The 15,274-nt window shown below is 48.2% G+C and overlaps 1 protein-coding gene across 6 annotated transcripts in view; it reads left to right on the forward strand.

The window, feature by feature from the left end:
• DOCK1 (dedicator of cytokinesis 1) overlaps positions 1-15,274 on the forward strand; it is a 560,005-nt gene that overhangs the window by 498,256 nt on the left and 46,475 nt on the right. For all 6 annotated transcript variants that reach the window (XM_055560921.1, XM_055560923.1, XM_055560922.1 and 3 more), the window contains 2 exons: positions 13,808-13,897; positions 14,888-14,992. In XM_055560921.1, coding sequence (XP_055416896.1) covers positions 13,808-13,897; positions 14,888-14,992 — 195 coding nt within the window. The remainder of the gene's footprint in view (positions 1-13,807; positions 13,898-14,887; positions 14,993-15,274) is intronic.

Below are 15,274 nucleotides of genomic sequence, written 5' to 3' on the forward strand. Positions count from 1 at the left end.
AAGCTGAAGCTCCGATACTTTGGCCACCTGACATGAAGAGCCAACTCATTGGAAAAGACTCTGATGCTGGGAAAGATTGAAGGCAGGAGAAGGGGGTGACAGAGGATGAGATTATTGGATGGCTTCACTGACTTGGTGGACACGAATCTGAGCAAACTATGGGAGACAGTGAATAACAGGGAAGCGTGGCATGCTACAGCCCCCTGGGGTCATAAAGAGGCTGACAGGACCTAGCAGCTGAACAACAATAATTTGCACATAAGATTTCTTTAGTGAGTCTCCCAATAGACTGTGAGCTCTATGAAGACAGAGACCACACATATTAATCCTGCACATTAATCTAACTCTGAGACCGAGCTAGGCCCGTAATGCAGGGGGCATTTGTTAGATAGACAAAGAAATCAATGAGAGAATGAATGAACGAACAAATGAGTGAATACTCAGCATTGAAGGATGATTTCTGGCAGATGCGGGATGGTCATGGGCGGTAAGACAGTTGGCCTTCAGTAAATAATACATTGAGGAGCCAAGTGAGTTTGCTTTTGTTTTAAGCCAGTGTAGCCTCATATTGGGGGCTTTTCTGGGAGCTCAGCTGGTAAAGAATCCACCTGCAATGCAGGAGACCCTGGTTTGATTCCTGGGTCGGGAAGATCCCCTGGAGGAGGGCGTGGCCACCCACTCCAGTATTCTTGCCTGGAGAATCCCCATGGACAGAAGAGCCTGGCGGGCTGCAGTCCATGGGGTCGCAGGGTCGGACACGCCTGAGGGACTGAGCGCAGCACAGCGGTCACCCCGTGCCAAGCACTGTGCTGGATGCTGCCCAGGCATTAGGAGTCTCCATGGCAACGCAGGAAGGACGGTACCACTGTACTTCCAATTGAATATGACGTTTAACATTATTGTTAATAACAATATCGATAAAATAATATAATAGACCCACAACCATAGGAAGCAGACTTATGGGCTACCAAAAGGGAAAGGGTGGGCTACCATCTATGGGGTTGCAAAGAGTCGGACATGGCTGAGCGACTAAGCACAGCACAGCACAGCTTCATGTGGAGGGAAAAAATGAACACGTTCAGCTGAGAACAGTGGCTCTGAACCCAGACCCTCAGGAGACCTTTCAGGTAGACACTCCTGGGGTGGAGGGGAGTGGATGAGACTGACATCAAGTGGGTCAACGTCAGGGAAACTGCTGGACACCGTGGAAGGCAGGCAGCTCCCTGGGTGCAGAATCATCCAGCCCAGAATGTCCATAGTACCCAGGCTGAGAAATCCTGGTTTTGGAAAAAGCCACTTCAAGTGATAAAGCATTCTTGGCCAAAGGAGAGGGGCTGAAGGAATGTCCTCACATGCTCCTGTGTTTTGGAGAAGACAGAAAGATGGTTCTGATAAAGTGAGCATTTGGCTTACCTGGAGTCGGGAAGGTTAACTTGATTCAACTTGTTCATCAAAGTTTAGGAGAATTGTCTTCATGGCAGCTATTAGGGTTGTGTTGGCAAAAGAGATTGAAAAGTCACTTTTGAATACCCATAACTTCTCCAGGAGAATATTTTTTTAAAAAACGTTTACTCATCCATGTGAAGCTAACATGAGGGTGAGTGCAGGTGAGGGAGAAGATTTCATCAAACAAAATTTGAAGTACCTGGATGATGAGCTCTGAAGTAAAAAAATAAAATCATTTTAGCATCAACAAGCATTCAATTTCCTGGGAACAAAAGAACAGGAGGAAGTGGTAATCATCCATCTTCTCTATCAGTTGGGATGGGCTGGAATCGGCTGGGGCTTCAACCTCTTGATGTCTCAGTGATGCTACCCAGCCCAGGTGGTTCTTCATGCTGCCTGCCTGTCCTCACTTCTGGGGACCCAGGTAAGCACAGCCTCAAAGGGACAGTGAGTCCCTGCCTGGCCCCTACATGCTTAGCTCAGAAAAGACCCATGTGCTGGGCTCTTGTGTTTTTTGTTTTTTTCTGATTTGGCTGTGCCAGGTCTTAGCTGCAGCACGTGGGATCTCTAATTGTGGCGTGTGAACTTGGTTGCAGCGGGTGGGATCTAGCCCCCTGAACAGGTATCCAGCCTGGGCCCCCTGCACTGGGAGCAGAGTCTTAGCCACTGGGCCACCAGGGAAGTCCTAGTGCTCATGCCATTGACTAAAGCAAATCACGTGAGCCTCGGCGGGTGGGGAAGTACGCACGGGGGGAGCCATGTAGCAGCACCTCCATATACCAGGTAAAGCGGGTAGATCTCCAGGACATTTAATCAGACAGGTGAGCCAGGGTTCTAACCAAGGGCTCTCAAGGCACAGGGAAATTGCCTAAGGATATGTATGTTCCAGAAAAGGCAGCATTCACTCTAATCCCTCAGTTGCACACTTCCCGCAACTGGACATGTGAAAACAGAGCAATCTTCAGAACCTGGCAACGGGCCTTGAGCCCAGTTCCTCCATATGGAGTTTCTTTCTCGGGTTAGGGAGGGGTTGGGAACGACATGTCCCGGCTGGGCGGTAAGGGAAAAGGAGCGCCAGAGAACCAGTGGCCACGATGCCCGAAATCCCAGCAGGCGAGAAGTCTGGGCAACGGGAGGTCACAGCAGAAGATAAAGTTCAGCATTTCCTGCCAGATACATTCATTTAAGAAATGAGAGCAAGACATGGTCGTATTATACCTGCCAGGTATGGGTATATGTGATGATTTGAGAAATAACACCCTCCGTGACTTTTCTGGAATAAGACAGTGGCTGAGGTCATTGCTACAGATGAAGAACCTGACATCGGGAAGGACTGGATGCCTACGTTTCTGTTCTGCACATCCAGACTGAAATTCTTTTTTTTTTAACATTTTTATTGAAATACAGATAATTTGCAATGTTGAGTTAGTTTCAGGTTACAGCAAAGCGATTCAGTTACACACACACACATATATTCTTTTTTAGATTCTTTTGCATTTTAGGCTATTACAAAATACTTCGTAGAGCTTCCTGTGCTGTACAGTAGGTCTCTGTTGGTTATCTGCTGCTGCTGCTGCTGCTGCTAAGTCGCTTCAGTCGTGTCCGACTCTGTGCGACCCCATAGACAGCAGCCCACCAGGCTTCCCCATCCCTGGGATTCTCCAGGCAAGAACACTGGAGTGGGTTGCCATTTCCTTCTCCAACGCATGAAAGTGAAAAGTGAAAGTGAAGTTGCTCAGTCGTGTCCGACTCTAGTGACCCCATGGACTGCAGCCCACCAGGCTCCTCCGTCCATGGGACTTTCCAGGCAAAAGTACTGGAGTGGTTGCTTATCTACTAGATATATAATGGTGTGTATCTGTCAGTCCCAAACTCCTAATTTATCTGTTCTCAACCCCTCCCATCCCCTTTGGTAAACATAAGTTTGTTTTCTATGTCTGTGAGTCTGTTTCTGTTGTGTAAATAAGTTCATTTGTAACATATTTTAGATTCCACCATATAAGTGATATCATATGACATTTGTCTTTATCTGACTTCACTTAGCGTGATCATCTCTGGGACCATCCATGTTGCTGCAGAGGGCGTTATTTCATCCTTTTTTCATGGCTGAGCACTATTCCATGGGGTTTACATACCACATCTTCCTTATCCATTTATCTGCCGATTCTTGGGGGGAAAATATCTCAAAATGGGTAATAGGTGGCAAGTGATTCAACCCACAGAAACTGGAAGGAAGGGACCCTCCCGGCCGAGGCACCCCAGGGAGCCAGCTCTCCTACGATGGGGGACCCTGACCTGAGCTGTCAGCTGTGAAAGTCACGGGCGCCAAGCAGCCATTAACACTTGAAATATACAACTTGCACTGAATCCTAAAGCTCAGCATAAGAAAAGGATGCTGTTATGAGCTGAACTGTGTCCCATAGAAATTCATGTGCAGGAGCCCTGACCTTCCTACCTCAGAATATGACTGTGTTGGAGGTGGGTTCTGATCCCAGGATGGCTGATCTCCTTATAGAAGAGGCGATCTGGACACAGACACACCGAGTAAGGACCCTGTGAGGATACGGCTGAGTATTTGCTTTACAAGCCGAGGAGAGAGGCCTCAGAGGAAACCAGCCTTCTGACAACTTGATTTCGGTTTCTAGGCTCCATAACAGGAAGGAAATAATGTGTTTAAGGCCCCCGATCTTTATTGTGTGTGTATATGTGTGTGTGTATGAGTGTGTGCTAAGTCGTGTTCTACTCTTTGCTGCAAATCTATGGGCCGTAGCCCACCAGGCTCCTCTGTCCATGGAATTCTCCATGCAAGAATACTGGCGTGGGTTGCCATCCCCTCCTGCAGGGCATCTTTCCAACCCAGGGATCAAATCCACGTCTCTGACATCTCCTGCATTGGTAGGCGGGTTCTTTACCACACACGCCACCTGAGTACTTTGTTACGGCAGCCTGTCAAATATCTCATGAATTTTGTGTTTTTGATTACGTGTTGAAATGGCAATATTCCAGCTATAGTGAATATTACTAAAATGAAGGCCACTTTTTAAAATGTGGCTACTAGAAAATCTAAAACTGCATGTGTCTTGGCCGATGTTCCGTTGGATGGTGCTGCCCTGAGCCAGACTTTGCTACTGTTGGGGACAGTTTCTGCTAGTGCTTCCATCCACAGACTGTTGGGAAATCAATGCTTGCCTGCCCCTCCATTTGGGGTCCTCACTGGCAGCGGCATTGCTCACGTGCCTGTTGAGATATATTCCTTACCCTAAATGAATATTTGAAAAACTGAAATAAATCTAAAAGAAATAGACATTGACTTCACTGCTGATTCAAGACCCACATTTGAATTTTCTCCTGCATTATACTGAAATCACAAGAATTTCTTTGGTTTGATTTTACACCTGTTAAAATTGCAATTCTGGTTTACAATCATATATTCAGCTCAGTGGTTAAAGAACCCACCTGCCAATTCAGGAGACGTAGGTTCCATCCCTGGGTCAGGAAGATCCCCTGGAGAAGGAAATGGCAACCCACTCCAGTATTCCTGCCTGGAAAATCCCATGGACAGAGGAGCCTGGTGGGCTACAGTCCATGGGGTTGCAAAAAAGTTGGACACAACTAAGCAGCTGCAAAACAACAATAATTCAGGCGAGAGGCCTTCATACTACAGTTGAACTTGAAGCCTAGAAATGGCTGGGGACCACGCGATTGTAGAATAAATGATATCTGAACCTGGCAAAGCTGTGACTGGGGCATCGCGCCATTGATACAGGCTGTCCTCTTAGGTGATTAAGGAAACCTTCACTCTGTCCTTTGTAGGGGGGAACCTTACTCATCCTAGAGCTCATTTTCAGTGAGTGGTTTCAACGTGCAGCTTCCTAGGGGGAGGAGGGATTTACAGAATCCAGTGCAGATTTGTGTCCTGGGAACTGTGCTCACAGGCCCTTAAAGGAGCCGGTGCCCATCGGACCTCTCAGACATTGGACACCAGCATCTGCGGGGAAAGTCCAGGGCACCAGCATGGGACTGGGGTTGGATTATATTCAAAGTCTCTCCAGCTGTGTGCTCAGAAAGCAGCAACGCTGAATGGATTTTCTGCTCCATTATATTGGACACTCCAGCTTTTGAATTAGGCTCTGTTATCTTTCTGTATTTCTTCTGCATAAAAATCACTCTTTTATTTTTGCTTTTCCACCGTTTAAAAGTTTTGAATGTCCTTCAGCCCAGCTCTTGGTCTTTTCATCTTTTTCTTTCTCTCCAAAAAAAAAAGAAAGAAATGTCATTTCCATCTGTTTTCCATTTCATTCTTCTGCCCTTATTCCTTCCCAGGCTGATAATTAGCCCTCACTCCTTTCCTGTTCTCGTTTCACCACCCGTTTGAGCCCCTCCGGAAAGCCGCCGCCAGGTCTTATCGCGGCATTCGAGCGTTCTGTTCCGAAGATGCCCTGAGTTGTCTGTCCTATTGTGTGTGGTTGAGGCCTAGTAATTTTCAATAAACTCTTAATCCAAGTACTTCACTGAAAATTACCAGGCTTCTCTATGGAGGGCGCATTGAAAATAGAAGCCCTGCTCTCAGGGAAATGGAGTCGGAGTGAGGGAGGCAGTGAACCTGATGTTCACCACCTCAAAAACCAGAAACCAGCCTGGCATTGGCAAAGGGGGCTCGTGGCTGACGGCCTGCGTGGTGTCTGAAGCTCTGGGACTATTTTTGACTGGAGCTCTGTCTTCTCTTCCCTTAAAATAACCTCGCCTTGACGAAGTTTGCACTTTGCCTTGTGCCCAAGTCAAAAAAAAAAAAAAAAAAAAAAAAGGCGGCATCCTACATCATCCCGTGAACTAAAAATAGGGGTTTGGAAGCAAGTTTCCACTTTTAGTGAAATGGCTGGGCTGCTTTTCTGAGTATTGGGGCTGACATTTTCTCACCCTCTGTTTCCTTTTTCAAAGCACAGTTGTCAGTCAGAGGAATTACAGGTACGAGCATCTCATCACCCCCTTTCTTGGTATAGTCTCAGCACATCCAGAATTTTTGGAAATCCTGGTATTTGCCAGAATCTGTTCAATTAGCAAGAATCTGGCTGGAGTGAGCATAGAGATCGTGTGTTAATTATGACTGAGCTCCCAGAAAAGAACCGTTTGTGATCAGCACAGAGAAAATTGAAGTTTGGACTTGGTATCAACCCTGCTCCCCCCATCTCCCCACCCTGCACGACCCCTCACTTGTGTTTCTGCCACCCAGTCTCCTGGGTGCCAGGTGCCACCTGCCTGCATGAATTACAGGGGGTAGGGGAGGCCAAAGGCCTGCCTCGAGCTGAGAAGTCTAGAACCAAGCCTAATGGATGAGCAGGCAAATAGCAAAACCCGCCCTCTGACTGCTGCACTGTGGGTTCAGAGTCTACCAACCTAACAGGAATGGGAATGTTTCCCCCTCCTGAGGAGAAAGGGCAGACTTCATTAGAAGGTGACTTGTGAACCATGTCTTGGGCTTCCCTGGTGGCCCAGTGGTAAATAATCCACCTACAATGCAGGAGTCACAGGAGACGCAGATTCGATTCCTGGGTTGGGAAGACCTCCTGGAGGAGGGTATGACAACCCACTCCAGTATTCTTGCCTGGAGAACCCCATGGACAGAGAAGCCTGGCAGTCAGACATGACTGACGCTACTTAGCACACATCACAAGTTGGGTCTTGGAGAAAGAGATGAAGCTTGCAAGGTGATAGCTGGGAGGAGCTGGGATTCTGAAGAGTGGGGGATGGGCAGGGATTCCAAAGAGTGGGAACCATATTGATCCAGGCCAGGGCTTCTGAAGCCAGTCTATCTATCAGCGGGGTGAGGAGGGGGTCCTGGGAGACACAGATGCAGAGAACTTGGGAGCCAGTCTGTCCATGGCCTTGCATGTCTCCTAAAGATTTGACTTACTCCATAGTCACAAAGGGGGCTTCCCAGGTGGCACTAGTGGTAAAGAACCTGCCTGCCAAGGCCGGAGATGGAAAAGGCCGGAGATGGAAAAGGCCGGAGATGGAAAAGGCACGGGTTCAGTCACTGGGCCGGGCAGATCCGTGGGAGGAGGCATGGCAACCACTCCAGTTTTCTTGCCTAGAGAATTCCACGGACAGAGGAGCCTGGCAGGCTACAGTCCATAGGGTCGCAGAGAGCTGGACATGACTGAAGCGACTAAGCATGCACGCACATAGACCCAAGGAACCAGTGAGATTTTATGCACATAAGCAAGGTTGCCTTCACTGTCCCCCTTTCAGGGAGTGATTTGGGCTCACGGTGGCAGAAGCCCGGGGGGTGGGGTCTGGGACAGGGGTCCAGGCACGGGATGTGGGGGCAGTGGGGACTAGGAGAGGCAGGAGACAGCTCCAGAGGCTTGAAGTCAGCTGATTGCACAGAGTCTCTCATATGGGGTCAGTGTCAGATGTGTGCATGCCCGGAGGAGCTGGGTACCCAGCAGGGCTCAGAGGCCTGAGCACAAGCCTCCCGTGGCTGCAGAGCTGACAGGGGAGCAACTTCCAATAAGTCCAGGGAGGTTTGACTCCCTTCCAGGCAGCTCCGGCAGCTCTGAGTGTTTCGGCTCCTCTCCTTCATGTGGGAATTCTTGGTCAAAGTCATTGATTTTCTAGCTGGCGGTCCCCAGGCTGTGTGGGACATCTCTGGCCTCCACTCGGCCGGTCACACTCTCGGCCGTGGCTCTGTATCAGTCCCTCCGGTCCAGGGACGGCTGTCTGTGCTCCTGTCCAAGGCTGCTCCCACCCCCCAGGCCCCAGACCCCCAGGCCCATCCAGGACATCACTCTGGCCCATCTGTCTTCTTCCCACTGGCCGCACTGTTTTCCTCTCTACTGGCTAATACATACTCACCTGCTAAGTTGCTTCAGTTGTGTCTGACTCTTTGCAACGCTATGGACTGTAGCCCACCAGAGTCCTCCACCCGTGAGATTCTCCAGGTAAGAATACTGGAGTGGCTTTCCATGCCCTCCTCCAGGGGATCTTCCTGACCCAGGGATCAAACCCACGTCTCCTGCGTTGGCAGGCGGGTTCTTTACCACTAGCGCCACCTTGGAAGCCCACATACTCGCCTACAACCATGCTATTATTTCCCCCATCTTTTAAAAAAGTTCTCTATCATTCTAACTCCCCTCTCCAGCTACTGCCTGTTTCTTTTCTTCCTCAAATCCTCCTCCAAGAACTGTCTGTACCCCTCTTATGCTCTCTGAACCCACCCCCGTCACAGGTGCCCAGTAATTACTGCAGAGTGAGGGGTGAGTGGCAGAGTGGGTCCATTCTCCTTCTGATCAAACCACCAAGCAAAACGCAACTGTCTCTTTTAATGCCTGGTTTAGGCTTTCTAAGGGCTTGCAGAACTACAAAGGTCCTTTATTAAAGAAAAAGGCAAAAAAATCTCTTTTAAAAAAAAAAACAAAAACTGTTTGTTTCCTATTTTCCTCCCAGGGGCATTAAAACTGAGCAAATCATTTTCCATTTAGATTAATAAAGACTTGCTGTGGGGCAAAGAGAAACATGCTTTCGAGGAGCAGTAATTCCTGAGTACGTGACAGTCCCGGAAGGCAGGATTCATCTTCGAGTCAGTGTGAGAAGCCTCCCATCAAGGCTTCTTAAGTCTGGCCCGAGTCCCAGATCCCGCTGTGTCTCCTGCCCTTCTGGAGGACAGGCAGCCCATCCAGCCACCTTTCTCAGGTGGCTGGTGCAGTGATGTGTGTGCTGCCAGAGAGCATGATGTCATTAAGTGAAACCAGGCAACTTTGGAGTAGTCCACAGTGAGAAGGCTCCATTGCAGGGGTAGGGTTGGTGATGCTGGACCTCAGAAACGTCTTCAGAAAGTGTCCAGCCTTTGCTCAGATCAGTGGAAACCAAGAGAGACCAGCAGAAGACCCAGGATGGGGCATGGCTCAGGGAGAGAAGGAGAGGCTGAGAGAGAGGGGAGGAACCCACAAGGAGTCTCCATTCTGTAAAGGAGAGGACTTGCTGGACCCTCTCTCTGCTGGACCACACCCCTCAGAGTCGCCATGGAGACACATCTTTCCCGAGGACTCCAGCCCCTCATCCTCGGGGGACTGGGAAGAGATGCTCACTCACATCACTCCTACAGTGAAGCCCTCAATCACCAGGATGGAAGGCTACTTCTGGGCCACCCTGGCTGCTGATGACCCTAAACCAGTTCTCTGGAATCTTCCACAGTGTTGAATCTACATCCCTTTACATGTCAGAGACCTGTGCAGGACCCTGGAAAATTAGAAGGTGCTAGAATATGACTCATTTCCCAACAACCACCCAGAAAACTAGTTGAGTTTTAGAGTGACTGAAATTCAAGCATCCCATGAAACATCTTGACTGGCGATTGGCTCACAGCTAGTTAGTGATTTCGCTCAGAGCTGCCCATCAGTATCCTGGTGGGTCATGGCCAGGCTGTATTTTCCTTAAGGGGGCTGTTGTGCAGGCTGCCATCTCACCTTGCACCTGCTGCTACTCCCTGACCCGGTGAGATCAGTGTTGTCTCCCTGCCCGACTGGTCACTTATCAACCTCACAGTTTTGTCAAAGCAACTGCCAATGTGCTCTCTGTGGCCAGTTCTAATGAAGAAGTTTCATCAGGGAGAAAAAGGATTTTCTGTTCATGAAACTTGCAGAAATGAAACTTGCAGAGGTTCCGAAATAAAAGGTGATCATCTCAAGAGAATATAGCCAAAGGTCATCTGATGAAAATGGGGAGTGGGGAGGGTGTGCTCCACGTTGCAAGGCCAAGGACACTATGAAACGGATTCCAGACTTCAAATCAGAACACGAAGCTGAGCATTGATAGGGTGCTTTTTTCATTTGCGGCCGTGGTGACCCTCATCGACCTATGGCACGTCTAAGAACAGGGCCTGGGCAGGATGTTCAATCACACAGGTTAAAGCGACCCTTCTACCAAGATAATCTAAATCTCCGTTATATGAAATCTGTTTTCTCTCTGGCACAGAAATATTTTCCAAGGTATTCACATGGGAAATATGAGTGACCCACACTCTGTAGAGCCCTAGCCAAGTAAAAGTAGAAGCAGATCTCCTTAATGCAGGAGCCTTTAAAACATGTAGGGGTGGGGGAGAGGAATATATGTTTATAGAAAATCTGACAAAGAGCACAACCATGTGACCCCTGAGTGAGTTGGATATTTACTCAAGACTTGCATCTGTGCTGCGTAGCTCAGATGGGAAAGAATCCATCTGCAATGCAGGAGGCGTGGGTTTGACCCTTGGGTTGGGAAGATACCCTGGAGAAGGGAATGGCAACCCACTCCAGGACTCTTTCCTGGAAAATTCCATGGACAGAGGAGCCTGGCGGGTTACAGTCCGTGGGTTGCAAAGAGCCAGACATGACTGAGCAACGTTCTCTTTTTCCATTTGTGTTTCTTTAAAAAAACAATTACTTCTGCTAGGTATCTAAAGCAGCTCCTCTGTCTAGAAACAGATTAAGCAGTGAATTAGAAGCCCTAAGATTGTAGGCAGCTAAGGGAGTGGTATATTTGCCACTGAGTGAGAACTACAACTAGAGGTAATGATTTCTTTGAAATGGAAATGTACTGAGGGAGGAATTGGTCACTGGAGCTTACAAGAAACATAAAAAGTGGAGAAGCTCCCTCTTCTGAGAGATGGAGGCTGGGACTCTGGCAAAGGACCTGAGCTCGCTGGAGCAGCAGCTGGAGACATTCAGAGGGTGCAGACATTCGGAGGGTGAGAGCTTCGGCAGGATGGAGGAGCCAGGAGGGGCTTCCTGGGGAGAGAAGCATGTGGTCCTCCAAAGAGCATCTCAGCCACTTTCTCTCTCTCCTAGCTGCTGGTCCTATCTCTGAAATCTTTCTCTCCTCTGAGCTTATCTTTATGATGTCTTTCAAAGTATTAAAATACAATTTCGGAATAGCTTTTTTCTCATCAAAAATAGCAGATGGTGTCTTTAAGCAGCAGCTGTGTAAAGAGTATTTTAAGTCTATTGGGTGATTCAGTAATAAGTAAGGCCCTCGACCGGGTGGTTCTGCCAAGAAAAGGCAAAGACTGGCAGGCAGGTGAGGATTCAGCGCCAAGGGTATGCCAGGTGTGGGACCAGCTCCCTGTGTTCCGAATGAAAGCCTGGAGTTAAGGACTAGCTTAGCATCCTTGAAAACCTATTCCAGGAGGAGGGGGTGGAGGGCAGCTGGAAGGGCTGGCGGATGGTCATTGTTACAGGCTGAATACTTGCATTCCTGCAAAAGTCATATGTTGAACAACCCTGACCTCCTGCTCCATGTGATGGTATACCCATGTGATATGTTTAGATTGGGTCATAATGAGGGTGGGACCCCCATGATGGGATTAGTACCCTTTTGAGGAGAGGAAGGAGATCTTGCTTAAGGCCATACAAGCATGCAGTGAGAAGGTGACTGTCTGCGAGTCAGGAGAACCCTCACCAAGACCCGAATCTGCCTGCACCTTGAGCTTGAACTTCCCAGCCTCCAGAACTGTGAGAGGATAGTGTCTGTTTTGTGGGGTTTTGTTACAGCAGCTCCAACTAAGACGGTCATCGAGAGCAGGAACTTTGGAAAACGATGAGTTTACTCCACTTTCTGCCCTTGGGCAGGTAGCTTGCCTGTCCAACCCCCAGCTTCCTTATCTGCAAAACAGGTGTAATAATAACACCCACCTGACGTGACACTTTAATGAGACGATGCAGGTGGCATCTTGCTGGACAAAGAGTAACCTGGAAATCACTTGCCTTCATGATTGGTACTACTAACTTATGGGGATACTTCCAGTGGAGAAGTGGGCAGTTCATGTCTGGGGACCCAGTATGTGAGGTGGTCTGACGCTTTGCTAATTCTAAGTCCGTAGTTGTCACTTTTAATACTCAAAGGTTTGAAAGAGGGGAATCCTGGGTCCTTGTGATAGTACAGAGAAGGGTGGGTGGCATCCAGGAAGGCTTCCTGGAGGAGATAGTCCCTCTGAATTTTCCATGTTCTCAAATAGACCATTGTATTTTATTTCCTTCCCCCACCCAAATAAGGGAAATTCAGGCCCACCACGTGTCAATAAATTAGTCCACATGTGTCAAAAGTTTATCAGCATTTTAATAAATGTTACCTAATTAGGAAGCCCACTTTTAAACTATTATCATTCAAAATTCTCCTTTTCAAAATGATGGCAGGTTTTACATTTGCATGGTTTGGTTCAGTTCAGTCGCTCAGTCATGTCCGACTCTTTGCAATCCCAGGGACTGCAGCATGCCAGGCTTCCCTGTCCATCACTAATTCCTAGAGTTTACTCAAATTCATGTCCATCAAGTCAGCGATGCCATCCAACCATCTCATCCTCTGTCGTCCCCTTCTCCTCCCACCTTCAATCTTTCCCAGCATCAGGGTCTTTTCAAATGAGTCAGTTCTTCTCATTAGGTGGCCAAAGTATTGGAGTTTCAGCTTCAACATCAGTCCTTCCAATGAATATTCAAGACTGATTTCCTTTAGGATGGACTGGCTGGATCTCCTTGCAGTCCAAGGGACTCTCAAGAGTCTTTTCCAACACCACAGTTCAAAAGCATCAATTCTTCAGAGCTCAGCTTTCTTTATAGTCCAACTCTCATATCCATACCTGACTACTAGAAAAACCATATCTTTGAGTAGATGGACCTTTGTTGGCAAAATAATGTCTCTGCTTTTTAACTTACTGTTTATGTTGGTCATAGCTTTTCTTCCAAGGAGCAACTGTCTTTTAATTTCATGGCTGCAGTCACCATCTGCAGTGATTTTGGAGCCCCCCAAAATAAAGTCTCTCATTGTTTCCATTGTTTCCCCATCTATTTGCCATGAAGTGATGGGACCGGATGCCATGATCTTAGTTTTTTGAATGGTATCTGCCCATATAACATGAAATTCTTACAAGCCTTAAATCAGAGTTGAAATAGATCCTTGTCTTTCTGACCACTGACACATAGCTCTTTTAAGTGGGATGATTTGGGAAAGTACCAAAATCTGGTCCTTGGTTTCTGCACAAACACTGCTCTCGAACTCGCCCTGTGGTTTCCCTGCTGGGCTCCATGGCTGCCCTGACAGATGGGCTTCAGAGGCCGGCCCGCAGAGGGGCAGGACCGGCCAGCTGGCTGCTCTGACCAGGGGCAGCAGCCAGTGTGATTGATGAACCAGTAGTTGACTGGTCTGGTCAACCAGGCCCAAGCCAAAGGACATGAGCCTGTAGAAAAGATCTGTATTTTTCCAGCGTCTTCAGGTTAAGCAGGCGTGTTTCCAGCTTGTTGCATCGTGAACCGCGGTGTTGCTATTTCCCTCTCTGACCACGTGATTCAGGTTTGCGTTTCTCTTGCCCTTGTTTTTCTCTCTTCCCTCACAGATGTGGGAGGAGGCCATCGCCCTGGGCAAGGAGCTGGCAGAACAGTATGAGAACGAAATGTTTGATTATGAACAGCTCAGCGAATTGCTGGTAGGTCTTCCTTTCCTTCTCTGAAAAAAAATAAGCAATCTCAACTTGTTCTTCTGAAAGTTTTCCCTTCCCTTCTTCTTCTTCTTCTTTTTTAATGCAACAGCCATTTATTTTATATTCATTTCTTTGGCCTCCCTAAGCGACGTGGGAGATCTTAGTTCCCCGACCAGGGTTGGAACTCATGCCTTCTGCAGTGGAAGCATGGACATGTCCTCACCACTGGACTGCCAGGAAAGTCCCTCTTTTCCTTTTAACATTGGGATTCTCCTTCATTTGTCCAGGAGGACAGTTTTGATTTCTTTGCTGGTTGATTCTGGCTCAGCAGCATTCCCCACTGAGCTTTCGTCATCAAACTCGAAGATGCCTCTGAAGGATGTGCGTGTGAAAACTGCTGAGCCCAGGTGTCTAGTGGTCTGGATGCTCAGAGGTCTCCAGGAGTCTCCAGTGGTTTCAACTTTGAGCCCGTCTCCATGAAGGACTGATGGAGGGTGGCCCAACCCTTTGTCCTTCCATAGAACCTACCAGTTTCTAATTACTGCTTTCTCTGCTGAATCATTTTTGTATCCAGCAGATCGACTTAATGATGTTGTAATGTGTACCATGAATGTGGAACAGAACTCTCCCCTTTTAAATCCTTATTTAATGTATCCCATTATCTGACCGATACCATGTTTTAAAAATACTAAAGACCAGACATTGAATCAGGATAAAAGCCATCTCTCTGGCACTTCTTTGGTGATGAAAACACCTGTAAATCACAACCGGTTGCTGAATTTGGCTTTCTGGTCAGATTCGCCTGCTGAATGCCGGGCGATGAATGAAAAGTGCTGTCATAGCTTCGTGGTGAGATTAAATTCCACGCCTGCATCAGTGCTCCCCCACCTTCTCCCCCTCCCACCCCCTAGAATTGGCTAAGCTGGAAGAATCCAGACACACAAATTCTCAGATACTCCATTCAAACCTGAAATGCATTTCTTCTCTTCTTTTCAGAAAAAACAGGCTCAGTTTTATGAAAACATCGTCAAGGTGATACGTCCCAAGCCTGACTATTTTGCCGTCGGTTACTACGGACAAGGATTCCCCACCTTCCTTCGGGTAACTCTGGGCTCTGTTTGGATTGGGTTACCATTGCTCCCTGGGCAGCCAGCGCCTCCTCTTTCCAAGGAAGGATTTGGTTTGCCTCTCAAGTGCATCTCTCAGTGAAGTCGCTCAGTCGTGTCCGACTCTTTGCAACCCACGACTGCAGCCCACCAGGCTCCTCTGTCCGTGGGATTTTCCAGGCAAGGATACTGGAGTGGTTTGTCATTTCCTCCTCCAGGGATCTTCCTGACCCGGGGATCGAACCCCGGTCTCCTGCACCGCAGGCAGATTCTTTAC

The sequence above is a fragment of the Bubalus kerabau genome, chromosome 22 (genome assembly GCF_029407905.1).
Source record: "Bubalus kerabau isolate K-KA32 ecotype Philippines breed swamp buffalo chromosome 22, PCC_UOA_SB_1v2, whole genome shotgun sequence".
Classification (NCBI taxonomy): domain Eukaryota; kingdom Metazoa; phylum Chordata; class Mammalia; order Artiodactyla; family Bovidae; genus Bubalus; species Bubalus kerabau.